The sequence below is a fragment of the Camponotus vicinus genome, unplaced genomic scaffold, assembly GCF_025532165.1.
Source record: "Camponotus vicinus isolate PSW18456_S1 unplaced genomic scaffold, iyCamVici1.0 SCAF_6, whole genome shotgun sequence".
Classification (NCBI taxonomy): domain Eukaryota; kingdom Metazoa; phylum Arthropoda; class Insecta; order Hymenoptera; family Formicidae; genus Camponotus; species Camponotus vicinus.
Window position 1 is genome coordinate 13,469,956 of NW_028141978.1, and position 14,113 is coordinate 13,484,068.

General features: G+C 31.7%; 2 protein-coding genes and 1 pseudogene across 2 annotated transcripts; all 3 read right to left on the reverse strand.

The window, feature by feature from the left end:
• The window catches only part of LOC145973611 (cytochrome P450 4C1-like), a 108,228-nt pseudogene that overhangs the window by 89,651 nt on the left and 4,464 nt on the right, over positions 1 to 14,113 (reverse strand).
• Positions 816 to 3,432, reverse strand: LOC145973619 (cytochrome P450 4C1-like). The gene is made up of 3 exons (XM_083103142.1): positions 3,268 to 3,432; positions 2,910 to 3,089; positions 816 to 2,835 (listed from the first exon to the last, which is right to left on the reverse strand). Exons 1-3 carry the CDS (start codon positions 3,404 to 3,406, stop codon positions 2,669 to 2,671), a joined length of 486 nt encoding a protein of 161 aa, XP_082959268.1. The 5' UTR covers positions 3,407 to 3,432; the 3' UTR covers positions 816 to 2,668.
• LOC145973241 (cytochrome P450 4C1-like) lies at positions 3,661 to 11,918 on the reverse strand. Its single transcript, XM_083102484.1, has 6 exons — positions 11,633 to 11,918; positions 5,090 to 5,183; positions 4,467 to 4,569; positions 4,206 to 4,311; positions 3,830 to 3,936; positions 3,661 to 3,750 (listed from the first exon to the last, which is right to left on the reverse strand). The coding sequence occupies exons 1-6, from the start codon at positions 11,718 to 11,720 to the stop codon at positions 3,661 to 3,663; spliced, it is 588 nt and encodes a 195-aa protein (XP_082958610.1). The 5' UTR covers positions 11,721 to 11,918.

Genomic DNA, 14,113 nt, shown 5'->3' on the forward strand with positions numbered 1-14,113 from the left:
AATATTCGACCGTATCGGGACTTTTGGGACACCCTGTATAGTCAAACGCGTACGCCCTGACCCCTTCCTTTTCAGCTAATTGCTGTAGAACGATCGCGTCGGTTGCATATGCAGGAGTGAAATTAGTGTATTTACATTATTCACGTAAGTATTTCTTGTTTTAGTTTTTTGTATCTAAGCTTAATTAAAGTGTACATATTGACGTAATTATTTGCCGGTGCATTCTTTTACAATGTGTTCATAAATTTTTATGTTTTATGTTTGATTTGGATAAGTCTTGAATCATATTTAGATTATAATATTTATTCTAAAAAAAAGTGTCTGAAGACAAAAGTAACACTGTGGACGAAAGTAACATGTTGTAAGGGGGCTGGTCCCATAATAACTGTACCAAAGGCGATTCTTATTATGTATGCCATAATTGTGATTCAGAATAGAATAATAACCTTATACCTAGTAATAATAACTTTAATTTATAGTTGACACTGAAAATAACTGTATTTATAGTAATTACAACTATTTCTTTAATCCTTTCTAAAAAAAGGTATATTATGTCAAAAGTCTCGAAGCGTATCGTTGCTTCTTTTTTTGATACTGATATGTGCGTTGCGACTTGCTTCACTTATGTTTGTGGTTGTCAAATCAGCTATCAATTTTGATAGTTTGTGTAAAATAAAATAAAATTATCAAAAATAATCTTATCTTAAGTATAATCCCATACAACACCGAGAGGTTGCAAAAACGTTACATAGATTTAACTTTGAAACATTGTAATATAAATACTATTATATTAATATTATGGTGCAATGTATAATATTAAAACGCATTTTGCTACAAGTGCAGAACGCTTTACATTTAATAAATAAACTTTGAAATTATAAAAAGATGTTTAAACAGGATAAGAAAACATGTCTACGAAAAACGTCCATTAATTTCTTTTTAAATGTTATATAATAAAGATATATGTAAAGATCATAGAAACTAATCAAGCGCCGCGATAGTATCGTGATGCCAAGTACATAACAATAAATAAACCGGATCAGACCGTTGAGAGTCACTATTTTCAATATATCGAAGCATTATCAAATAGTTTATCCGAAATTTTTTTATAAATAAACTTCCGATTAAAATATCTTAGAAACTAAAGTCATAATCAAAAATTTAACAGCATTTTCCTAATACAATATTGATGCAAATTTACGGTTGCGACTTTTGAGTTTGAATAAAATTAGTGCAACTAATTCTGAATTATGATAATCTTGTACCAGTTGTGACATTTTTCAATATCTACACACATACTTTTGCACGCACACATGCAAAGCGATTTTGTCTCTAATGACAATCACAACATTATGATTTACGATTGTAAAAATCCATTAGCAACGTTCACAAAACATGAGCGGTTGTTTAGTCAATCAGAGATCAAATAAATATTTTATCGATGCATCAATGTCAATATATTATGATCAATTGTCTTTTGTTTATAATGATAGAATATATTATAATATTTATTTATATTTATTATTATATTTAAATTTATTATATTTAAATTTATTTATATTTATATTTATTTAGATTTATTATTACTATTATTATTATTATTATTATTATTATTATTATTATTATTATTATTATTATTATTGTTATTATTTATGAGTTATTAAAATTAATAACATAATATTAAAATTAATTAATTAATATTTTAAAATTGACTAATCTTCCTGTAATTTAATTTAATTTATTTTCCTTCATTTTCTTTCAATCATTCTGATTTTTACACATCTCTTTGCTCTTTTTTATTTTCTCTTATTCTATACAATGTTCTCTCTTTCTTACTCATATTCTCATATTTCTTTTTATTCTTTTCCAATCTTTTTCATTTTCTCTCATTCTATATAATTATATAATATATAATAATCTCATTATCGCCGGAATCGCCGCAAAAAGTTAATGCTCTAAAGTCTTTCTTGATATTTTTCAGATTGATAGAGTTTGATAGAGTCTGGCGAATTGCAATATAAGATAAAACAAAATCTATCAATCCGTTATTTTACTATCATATTATCCTACTATCCTACAAGATGAAACAAAATCTGTCAATCCATTATTTTAATAATCTACAATCTTACCTTTAAGCTCGATATTTTATGAAACAAGACGCGGTCTCTCAACTTTACGGTGTAATTCCTCAGAGCAGCGTGCTTGGCCCAGTGTACTTACAATATACTGCGGATTTAGTAATTATAAACGTCCGTGTAATGACCGCAACATACGCAGATGAGACAGCCCTATTGACAGTCCACAAAAATCTAACTGTAGCTTCAAAGATCCTACAAAAAGGCTTTGACTATTTTAATCCTGAACAAAGATTGGCGCATCAAGGTAAACGAAGTTAAATCGACGTATATAACTCCTACTTCTTGCAGAGATCACTTTCTAGTCAAATAATTACTTTTTAAATAAGAACCATAATGATTTTTAAATTTTAAAAATGTTAAAAATTTTCTATATATTTGTTAGCAAACAATATCTATCTCCATATTTTTATAATTAAATATAATGTACATATACAGTATATATTTTGTTTATAATTGCATATATAATATAAAGATTTTCTCGCAATTTGCACATCTTACATTCATATAGTATTTGAGTTAGTTTTAAACGACTATTTGCATTTGATGGAGATAAATCTCATATGAACCGGATGAGAAGGACGAAGTATTATATCGGCCTTCAGTTGAATATCCTTTAAATACTCAACGGGCTCCAAATAAAAATTGTGCACCAAAGGAGCTATCATAGCCTTCAATTCCAACATACCGAATCGTTGACCTAATAATACATAAAATTCGAAGTCTCTCAAAAACTATCAGCATGAAGAGAAATGAAAATCCCAACCAATTTACCTATGCAATTTCTTGGTCCTGCGCTGAATGGTAAATAGGAATAAGGATGACGATTCCGTATCTTTTCGGGCAAGAATCTATCTGGATCAAATACTTCTGGATTTGGCCAAAAATTAGGATCTCTGTGAACCCCGTAAATATTAAGATGTAAGTTCGTTCCAGCAGGTACAACATATGAATCTGAAAAGTATTACAAAATTTCAAAATTTAAAATAAAAAATTAAAATTTCAAAAATAAGAATTTTTTGAGAAAAATAAAATGTACATAATATTGTATTTTTAAAATGTAATATAATATACTAAATTTTACGTTTGATAATATATGCTTTGTGTTATGTGACATAAAGTGATTAATTACGTAGTTTTACATCTTCCGCAGTATTTCGTAATATTAAAAACACGCTGGGATACAAACGTAGCGCTTCTTTTAAACATCTGTCTAAATATGATAAATTTTGCAATGATTTCATGGTAAGTTTCCCTCCATTCTCTTGCATTATAGTATTAACTTCAACCCTCACACGTTCCTATGACATCAATAATAATAATTAAAATATATTTTTCAATTTTTTTTATATGCATAAATATAAATAAATTTGTAATAAATCAAAACATATTGTTCATATTTGTTTTGAGATGTTTTAATTTTTTCGGAATTTTTATATATTGATTTACGTATAGAAAAATACACTGTAAAGAAAAACTTGATATTTGTATTACTTTAAATAAAAATTGCAATTTATATAATATATCATAAAATATTGAGATGTACCTGAACATCTTTGTGTTCAGCTAATAATAACAAAGCAAACATTATGCCCGCTGCTGTAGTATCATGACCCTGTAATCAGATCATCATATTGTTTTATGTGCTTAGATAATATGTACAAAAAATAAAAAAAAATATTACATATACGTACTTCAAACATGAAAGTATCGACTTCCTCTCTTATGTCCAAATCAGTTAAAGAACTTTCTCGTGAAGCCGCTATTAAAAGGTCCAACATGGCTAGCCGTTTCTTTTTAACTAGAAATAAGCAAGGGATATTAACGATTATCACATTTTTATATATCCCGCTTTAACTATAAAACATTGTTCTCGTTTAAAATTTAAACTTCCTCACAAATAGTAATTCTTAAAAATAGCAAAATTTATTTTTATAGCGGACATATAACGCATCATTTCGTGTCATTATATATATATTTAGTGTAAATAGTTCAATTTAGTGCAAGTATAATTTATAATTTTAGATTGCGAAATTGAATTTAAGTTAGAAGCTCTGATTTCTTACATACTTCCAAATACTTCGATATCTTCTGCCTCCATCTCTTTATCATCTCCAAGATTTTTTAAGAATCGATTACTCGTGCGATCATGATAAAGTTTTCTTTCCGCGATAATCTATACACGAAATATTTAATTTTTGTATTAAATAGCAAAGGCATATCGTATTACATTATAAATATTAATAATGTAATATGTTATTAATATTATGAGATTTATTATAATGTTTAAAAGCGTTTGAAGGACTTGAGATAACATGACTTATAACGTACTTTTTCTGTAAATCCATGCAATATCTTCAAGATTTTTTTTTGTTTTCTTCCTTGTGGCGATAGTAAGAATGCTAAATCATTATACAACCAAGGCCTTAATCCTCTAAACCGAAATTCATTAAGTTATATAATATCAATAATAATGTTATTATTTTGTAAAGCCTTATTTAAAGCCATCATGAAGTAATAGAGTAATCTTAACTCTAAATAATCATAAATTATAGACAATATATGAAAAATTTAAAACTATGTGTGAAAAAGTTATGTAGATCCTTCTAAAAGCATTGTATTTTCGTTTTAGCTAAATATTTTTTTATCAAAGCTAAATATTTTTTAATCTACAAATTTTGCCCACACAATTCATTTTTCTTAATTTTTCAATAGTTTCAAGATTGAAAGCAATTCGAAATAAAACATTTAATGGAGCACGCACAATACATTTTAATTGCTAATTACGGGCTTAAACAAATCGATATTTATATTAACATTGATATAAATAGTTGTTCACCTTCGCATGACTTTAATAATCAATCTAATTTTCAAAATGTATAGCTATATCATTATAATGAAGGATCATAGATATGTCACACAATTATTTATTATACTTTCATGTATTAAATTACCTATAAACTAACAATTCAATTATTTCGTGAATTGCATTTCGATACTGTTGTTGGAATTCGCCGAATTTTTGCAGAGAGACGCCCATGGCAGTTTCTAAAATGTATTTATTATACAGAGTTTCCAGAAATCGTGGACATAAAATGTACAGTATGATTGTCCATGCCAGCAGAAACAACTTTTTCCTCTGGCAAAAGTGCGTTTAAATATTACTTTTTAAACTGGAACTATTAATTAAAGGATTTGTTAAACAAAACACATTTGTTGAAAATATAAATAAATAAAAAATATTTTTTATAGAAGGTATGGGAATTATATACTTTCAATCTCTCAACTTCATTGAACTTAAAATCACAAATTCAAAATAATAATCGCTATTAATCACTCAATTGAAACAGTTAGATGAGTTTGCTTGAGTCTGCCAAATTTCTTCCGTCTATAAATTAATACATCGCTGGTTAATCGTCATTACTACGCGCGAAAAATCCGACTTTCCTAATATCATGCAGTACACCATACCTGATTCAACTGCCTATCTGGCCTAGAGCATTCATTCGTTAGCTTAAAGTTATTTGTTAGAAATCTATTTGATCTATGCGCGCAATTAATCCATGCATCGTTAGTTTCCTGTGCATTACGCAGACGCGAGCGACGTGCACAAGAGAGTGCAGATATCTGTGAAAAAGAAATCTTGAGTAACAATATGGCGTGTTTCTCTCTCAGTGTATAACGTGTATCTACATCTATTGTATTATTAACCAATAAATCTGTCAGATTATGGGCCCAGAGTGATTCTACTGCGCGTTCGGTTAAAAAAAAAAAAAAAAAATTAAGTGAAAGTAAAGATGGCTTCAATCGGAAATATGAACAGCATCGAAAAATTAACCGAAACAAACTATGGATCGTGGAAAGTGCAAATGCGTAGCGTACACTGAGAAAAAGGAATTGTTGAATTAAATAAATAACTTTAGTTGACTTCTATTTTGTTAATTCAATGCTAAAATTGTCTAAATAACAAAAAATGTGTTTTAATTAACAAAATAAGTGATTGAGACACTTGAATCAATTAGTTGAATGGGTATAGTTGCATGAACACCATTATGTGTTACTGGAACTAAAAAGATATGTTGAATGAACTGAATCAAAATCTGAGTAACTGCACATATTGTTAAACTAAAAAATTTGGAAAAACAATTTTGATGGTTTGAAATAATCAAATATTCCATTTTATTAATCTTGTTCGCATGTTACGATGAACTAAATCTTCAGTTAGATACAAGATATATTACAACTAATAGTCTGAACTTGATGTAACGAAATAATGATTTGAGAGAAATCATAAAACAATTAAATACAATTTATACATTTAGTTAATTGAATCAATTATTGTATTGAATTTTCTCGACATTGTTGTATCATTTCAAGACCAAAATTAATTGAATTAAATACGATAATATTCATATACTTCCACGAGCTTCACGCCTCGTCTCTAGATGGCGAAAAGGAAAACGCCTAACCCGAAAGTGACATTCATCTAAGACAGTAATATAAGGCCGCGACACAGGTCCCACGAATCACGGCTTACCGATTAAAGAGCGATATTATAGCCGCATCTCCTATAGCTTTTGCAAGGAGCTCCAGAGCTCCATGTAATTAAGCAAACGGTTAATTTTTTTTTAATTCCATCATATATGTATCTATATACAGAGAACATTAAATCGATCAAGTTTTTGAGAAATGACATTAAAATAAAAATTTAGTAGTTAGCTAACTTGACGAAAAATTATTCTGTTTTTAATGGATATATTGTCATAAGGATTATATATTCGCTCAAAACATTGAAACATATACACAGAAGAACAACTCATTTACTTCGCCCAAACAGATTTCTAGTTCTCACTACATCTATTTCAGTTGATCTAAAATAATATTTAGTTCAATTAACTACTTTTCATTATTTCAAACAATTATGTAATCTTATTATTCGGCCTGTATATATGAATATGCTGTTGGCAGCCCGTGACCGCCGGATTTAGTTAATTCAACAAAATTTTCAATGTTTTTACAAAATTTTTTTCTCAGTGTACTGATCTGCAACGATCTATGGGACTACATGTGTGAGAGAATTGAGAAGACGGCGGAGAATCAGGCCACGTGGGAAACTAAAGACGGCAAAGCGTTGGCAATGATTTTGTTGTGTGTATCAACAAATCAGTTGAATCACATAAAGAAGACGGAATCCTCTGCTGCGGCATGGAAGAGTCTAGAAAATATGCACGAGTCAAAAGGACCGATGAGGAAAGCCATCTTGTAAGCAAATATATCGGCTGAAAAAGGATTCGAGTCAAACAATGACAGAATATGTGCATTCTTTTCAACGAAAAATTGAGCAGCTTGAAGAGGCTGGAATGAAAATTCCTCAAGATTTACAGTCCGTGATGTTGTTAACTTCGTTACCATCCGAATACGAGAGCTTCTGCATAGCCATCGAGTCACGTGACGATTTACCGACAGTGGAATCATTGAAATCGAAGTTGATCGAGCAAGAAGCGAGACATCTTGAGCAGGTCGGTAAGAACGAAAATGACAATAACGCGCTGTCTGTGAAGGAGAAAAGAAGAGTCAACCACGATCCTCGAAATGCAAGGAAAAATCATTCGAAGCAGCTCACGCAAAAATTCGACGGAAGTTGTTATAATTGTGGCAAAACTGGACACAAAGCAATTAATTGCAGAGCTAAGAAAAAGGAGAATTCAGTCAAAAATGTAGAAGATGCCATGCCAGCAGTTATGATGAACGCTGATTCGTTCAAGTCGGCAAAGTGGTGTCTCGATAGTGGTGCTACAAAGCACATGTGTTACAATCCGGAAAAATTCCATACATTTACAGATAACAAAACGCGAAAAGTGTACACTGCAACAGAACAATGCGTAAAGTCTACCGGTTCGGGTGAGATAAAACTGAACGTGAAGCTACAAGGAAGTGCTACGAACAAAATTAAACTGTGTGATACGATGTTCGTTCCCGAGTTTCGAAATAATTTGCTATCCGTATCACAAATGACTGACAAAAATTATACAGTGACTTTTTATAAAAATTGCGCGAAAGTGAAGCGTCCGGATAACTCTGTAGCCATGATAGCAAAACGTAACGGTGAAATATATGTTATAGATGAGATTGAATCATCATCCAAAGCGCATGCGTCATCTTTAATGAAAAATTCAACGAGTAAACTCAAGTTATGGCACGAGAGGCTTGGCCATTTAAATCTCAACGACTTGAAGAAAATAACAACTAACGAAATGGCGATTGGTCTTAACGTAAACACAAGAGAAGAAAATTTTGACTGCGAAGTATGTCATTTGGGTAAGATACATCAATTACCATTCAAACTTTCAGAGAACAGGGCGAAGGACGTACTTGGAGTTGTGCATTCGGATATATGCGGACCAATGCGCACAACATCGCTCGGAGGTGCAAGATATTTCGCAACTTTCATTGATGACAAGACAAGGTATACAGAAGTCGTTATTTTAAAGAAACGTTCGGAGATAATAAATGCATTTAAAAATTATATGCGACGAATGAAATCCGAAACAGGGCAAAATATAAAAGTATTGCGAACGGATAATGCCAAAGAATACCTATCACGAGAATTTACAGATCTACTGGAATCCGAAGGAATAAGAAGACAGCTGACAGTGGAACATACTCCGCAGCAGAATGGCGTGGCAGAACGTGCGAACCGCACGTAGAGATGGCCCGCTGCATGCTGCTTCAGGCGAAGTTGCCGCTCAGCCTGTGGGCAGAAGCTATAAATACCGCAAGCTTCATAAGGAATAGATGCCCCACGAAAGCTCTAGATAATAAAACCCCGTTCGAAATGTGGAATCAACGGAAACCGTACTTAGGCTTCATGCGTATTTTCGGAACAAAGGCAATCGCATTACAAAAAGGCGTAAAAAGTAATAAATTTGAAGCAAAAGGAAAGTCCCTGATAATGGTAGGATACTCAAGCGAATCGAAGGCATACAGACTCTGGTGTCCGAGAACAAAAACCATAATAAAAAGTCGCGATGTACGTTTTCTTGAGAATGTAATTTCAGAAGAAGGAAGCACAAACGAAAACACAAACGAAATGTTAGAAATTCCTATTAATTTGGAATTAAACAAAGAAAAGAAAATACCGAGAGACGAAATGAGACAAGAAGATCTTCATACTCCAGAGCAAAATGCAATTGCGGACAGCGACGATGAAGAACATCAAGAAGATTCAGAAACAGAAGACCATACGTGTGAGATGAGACGCCTGGACAAAAACAAACGAAAAGAGGGCCGGGTCGGCCGAAAAGGATATTAACAGGAAAACCTGGAAGACCAAGAAAACTATTCCACGAAGTATCATAACAACATAAAGATGATACCGAAGAGCCATCAAATGTGAGTGAAGTTCAACAGCGAGAAGACAGAGAAGCATGACTAGCTGCGATGCGGACGGAATACGATACGTTAGTCGAAAACAATACGTGGGAGCTAACGGACAGACCGGCAAATAAGAAAATTTTAACCAACAAATGGGTTTTTAAGCTAAAAAAAAATCAGGACGGATCTGTGGACAAATATAAGGCTAGGTTGGTCGCTCGAGGACACGAGCAAAGAGCAGGAATTGACTATGAAGAAGTTTTTGCTCCGGTGGCCCGTGAAACCATACGTACCCTCCTAGCTGTAGCTGTGCAAAAGAAGCTACACGTGCATCAAATGGACGTCATTGCGGCCTACGTGCAAGGGGATCTACAGGAAGAAGTCTACATGGAGCAACCCGAGATGTTCGAAATGGAAAACAAGCAGGACAAAGTGTGTCGGTTAAAGAAACCGTTATATGGACTGAAACAGGCTGGACGAGCCTGGTACACAAAATTAGATAAGTATTTATCAAAAGTAGATCTAAAAAGGTCAAATATAGATCCTTGCGTATACGTGTTAGGAGAAAGTCCACAAGATCGCGTAATAGTAACAGTATGTTGATGATTTGTTGATAGTTGCTTCTAGATTGAAAAGTTTACAAAGTATTAAAGATAAATTAATGAAAAATTTTAAAATGGAAGATTTAGGACCGGTATCGAATATACTCGGAATTAATGTTACTAGAAAAGGTCCAACCGGTAATATTAAGCTAACACAAACTAAGTATATACAATCTTTGCTTAATAAATTTAATATGACAGAATGTAAACCTGTAGCTACCCCAATAGAAATTAGTACCGTATTGACGAAACAATCAAGTCCGCAAACGAATGAAGAAAGAATTCAAATGCAAAATGTACCGTATAGGGAGCTAGTAGGCGCGTTAATTTACTTGTCAAATGCGACGCGACCAGATTTAGCATTTGTAGCTAGTGCGCTTAGTCGTTTTTGTACAAATCCTGGCCCCACTCATTGGAAATTAGCAAAGCGAGTGTTACGATATTTACAAGGAACATTAAATTGCGGGATTATATACACCGAATCTAATAATGAAAAATTAAAAGCGTACGTAGACTCAGATTGGGCTGGAGATATGGATGATCGGCGATCATGCTCAGGTTACGTTCTTATGTTAGCTAATGGACCCATTGCGTGGGAAGCCAAAAAGCAAAGATCTGTCGCGCTTTCAACGATGGAAGCGGAGTATATGGCGTTATCTGAGGTGGCGAAAGAAACAATCTATATGAGACGATTAATAAAACATATGGGCTATTCTGATTTAGTTGATGATGCGACAACAGTGCATTGTGATAATCAGAGCGCGATTCAATTAAGCAAAAATTGCGTTTTTCACGGAAAAAGTAAGCACATTGCAATTAGATACCATTTTTCACGCGAAGCGAGCGATAATGGAGAAATAAAAATCACTTATTTGAAAAGTGAGCAAATGAAGGCTGATATATTAACCAAAGCATTGTCTAAGGATAAGCATGTACATTGTATGGATTTATTAAATTTAAGTTAGTATATATAGCATGAATTGAGCGCATCGATAGGAGGAGTGTTAGAAATCTATTTAATCTATGCGCGCAATTAATCCATGCATCGTTAGTTTCCTGTGCATTACGCAGACGCGAGCGACGTGCACAAGAGAGTGCAGATATCTGTGAAAAAGAAATCTTGAGTAACAATATGGCGTGCTTCTCTCTCAGTGTATAACGTGTATCTACATCTATTGTATTATTAACCAATAAATCTGTCATTATTTTTATTTCAAAAGTAGTGTTCGGACTAATTTTTGCTAAATGAAAAAGTCATTTCTTTTGGCACGGACAGTCAAGCTGTGCATTTCGTGTCTGCGAATTCTGGCACACTCTGTGTCGAGATCGAACAATCGAAGATTATTACGGGTGAATATTTTATTGATAGCTTTGACAATAAAAAATCGAATATTATTTATTTTCACTGTACCATTGTATGCATGCATGTGTCTACGTTACGGTATGTGTGTGTGCGTGTGCATGTGATACTTTGTGTAGAAACAAATTCTTTTCTTAAGCTATAGTCATTTAGAATATTACCACATATCGCGTTTAGGGTATATTCACTAATAAATGGTAATAAATCCTTCACAACTGTCCCTCCGACGTCCTTTAAAGATTTTGTCATGCAATCACTTTCCTTGATCAAGATATCAACAAACTGATTTAATATATTAAAATGGAATGCAGGAGTTAATATCTTTCGCCGTGCTTGCCATTTAACGCCTGAAACAAAAACAAGATAAAATTATGCGATAAAATACAAATACTGGAATATAAGATTTATACATATTATAGTGTCTCTCTTACACATTAGTTTAATGTTTACTGCCCATTATTAAATAACAATATTATTCTACGTTTTTCTTTTTATATCGCAAAATTCTTTTATAATCCTTTAAATATATCTTCTCATAAAATTATTACAAAAGGTAAGTATTGAAAGTATTAACTTCAATTTAATTATTATTTTGTAATTAAATCTTTATATCAAAAACAAATTGCAGAAGGTTAAAAACCAAGCGCTGATGTACGAGCGTAACAAAAAAATATGCAATTATTATCAATAATTCATATTAAATTATAATAAATCAAATAAAAGATCGAGATACAAACGTATCGGCCTAATTCAGGTCCTTGTTTCATCAATGTCAATACAAAAATATTATAAAATATGAGCGTAAGTATCATAAAAAAATATAAAAACATAAATAAAAATTTAAATCTATATAGATTGATAAATAAAACATATACTAAAATTTATTAAAAATGTCTGTCACATAATGATGTTTGATTTACATTTGAAAATTTTTAACCGAAATATCTTATAGAGAGATTATCTCTATTACTTTTAGTTAGTTGAGAATATATGTATTATCGGCAAAATTATCTCTCGATATGATTTCATTTGCAGGTTTCTTTTAAATTTATTAATTTATAAAACGAGAAGTTATATAAGTTATATTATATAAGTTCACCATTTAAGAAAGATAATATTTAAATCTAATTGTAATATTTCATTGTAGTTATTTGATTTTTTGTGATAGAGATAAATTGATAACAAACTTCAGTGCAACCGAAATAATTAAGTATTAAGTATTTCGAGTGAAAGTGAGAAAAATTATTTCAACAGGATGTGAGTCTTATTGAAATTGAGTGCGTGTTTGTACAATGAGTAATTTATTTGTCACACGAAAATTCCGTTACTTTATAAAATCAAGTTTGCGTCATCTCCGACCGGATTTATTTAATTTTATTTTTTACAACTTTAACGTTTCGACCAGTATAGCAATTCCTATTATTTTTTTATTTATTTACTTCATTATTTGTTTTCAACTTTGCGTTGTTATGTTCATACAAGGGGATATTAAAGGGGTATTCTAGTCTAGAAGCCGAATTTTTGTATGCTATTTTTGCAAATTTTTTTAAAAAAAAGTGTGTTTTTTTTAGATGCGGTTTTTCTCACCGCATCCCAAAAATTTATATGTACATACTTGAAGTATATTTCAAAATTTTTTTACTAAATAATAATTATAAATAAGTGCGGTACACAAAATTGAATAAGATAATAAAAAAAAATTTGGCTCCAAAGTCCATGGCTCTTATGATTCTGGCTGTTCTGCTTCTAAAATCTAAAACAAAAAAACCAGAGAGATTTTTAATTAGTATGAGTTTGGCTATAGATATCGAAATGAAGAAAATATTGAAAATTTAAAAAAATGTCATTTAGAAAATTAAATTTCGATTTTTGCCATTCTTTTTCACCATTAAAAAGCTGTAAAAATTAAAAAAATAATATTTTGACTTGATTTTGGGAGGGGCTTTAACTATATTTATGCTGAAGATGTGTACATATTTGATTGATCAACTCATATCAAATTGATCAACCGGTTTTTGAGACATCATAAGATATCATAAGATATCATGAGAAGCAAAAAAAGTATTTACAGATTTTCACTTTGATTACATAGAGATAATTTTACTTACAATCAAGCTAGTGCAAGGCCATACAAGGGACCTTTCTCCTGCTCATAAAAGTCCTACTGAGCTGTTCTCTCTTCCCTGCGATTTAGTTTTTCGTCTCTAACGAAATCAGTTTAACGCCGTTTCGAGCGGGTAATACGAGCTTCGTTCCGAGAATTTGCATCTTCGCTTGCTGTGACCAATAGTGACTCATTAAGTTCGTAACTTTCAAAATCGGTATAAATCCTTTATTGAAGATAATAAGAAAAGTTGCTATACTTCAATCTTTGCTCCAGAATGAAGATGTTTTGGAGCAAAAGTCCAAAAGTCAATAAATTCAAAAAATTTTAGTTGTTATTTTGTGTTTCTCTTAAATAACGTTCCAGCAATTCACTAGCCGAATCTAGCCGAAATATAAATGCCGACACAATGCTCTATTGTGCACCGTGCGGCCCGAATGCCGAGTGCGCGCCGGAGATCGCTCTCTACCGGGGAGCTATAACTGTGCTATAACTGTGTCAATTTTGTAAATTGGAAATCTTTTTGTAGGCATATTTT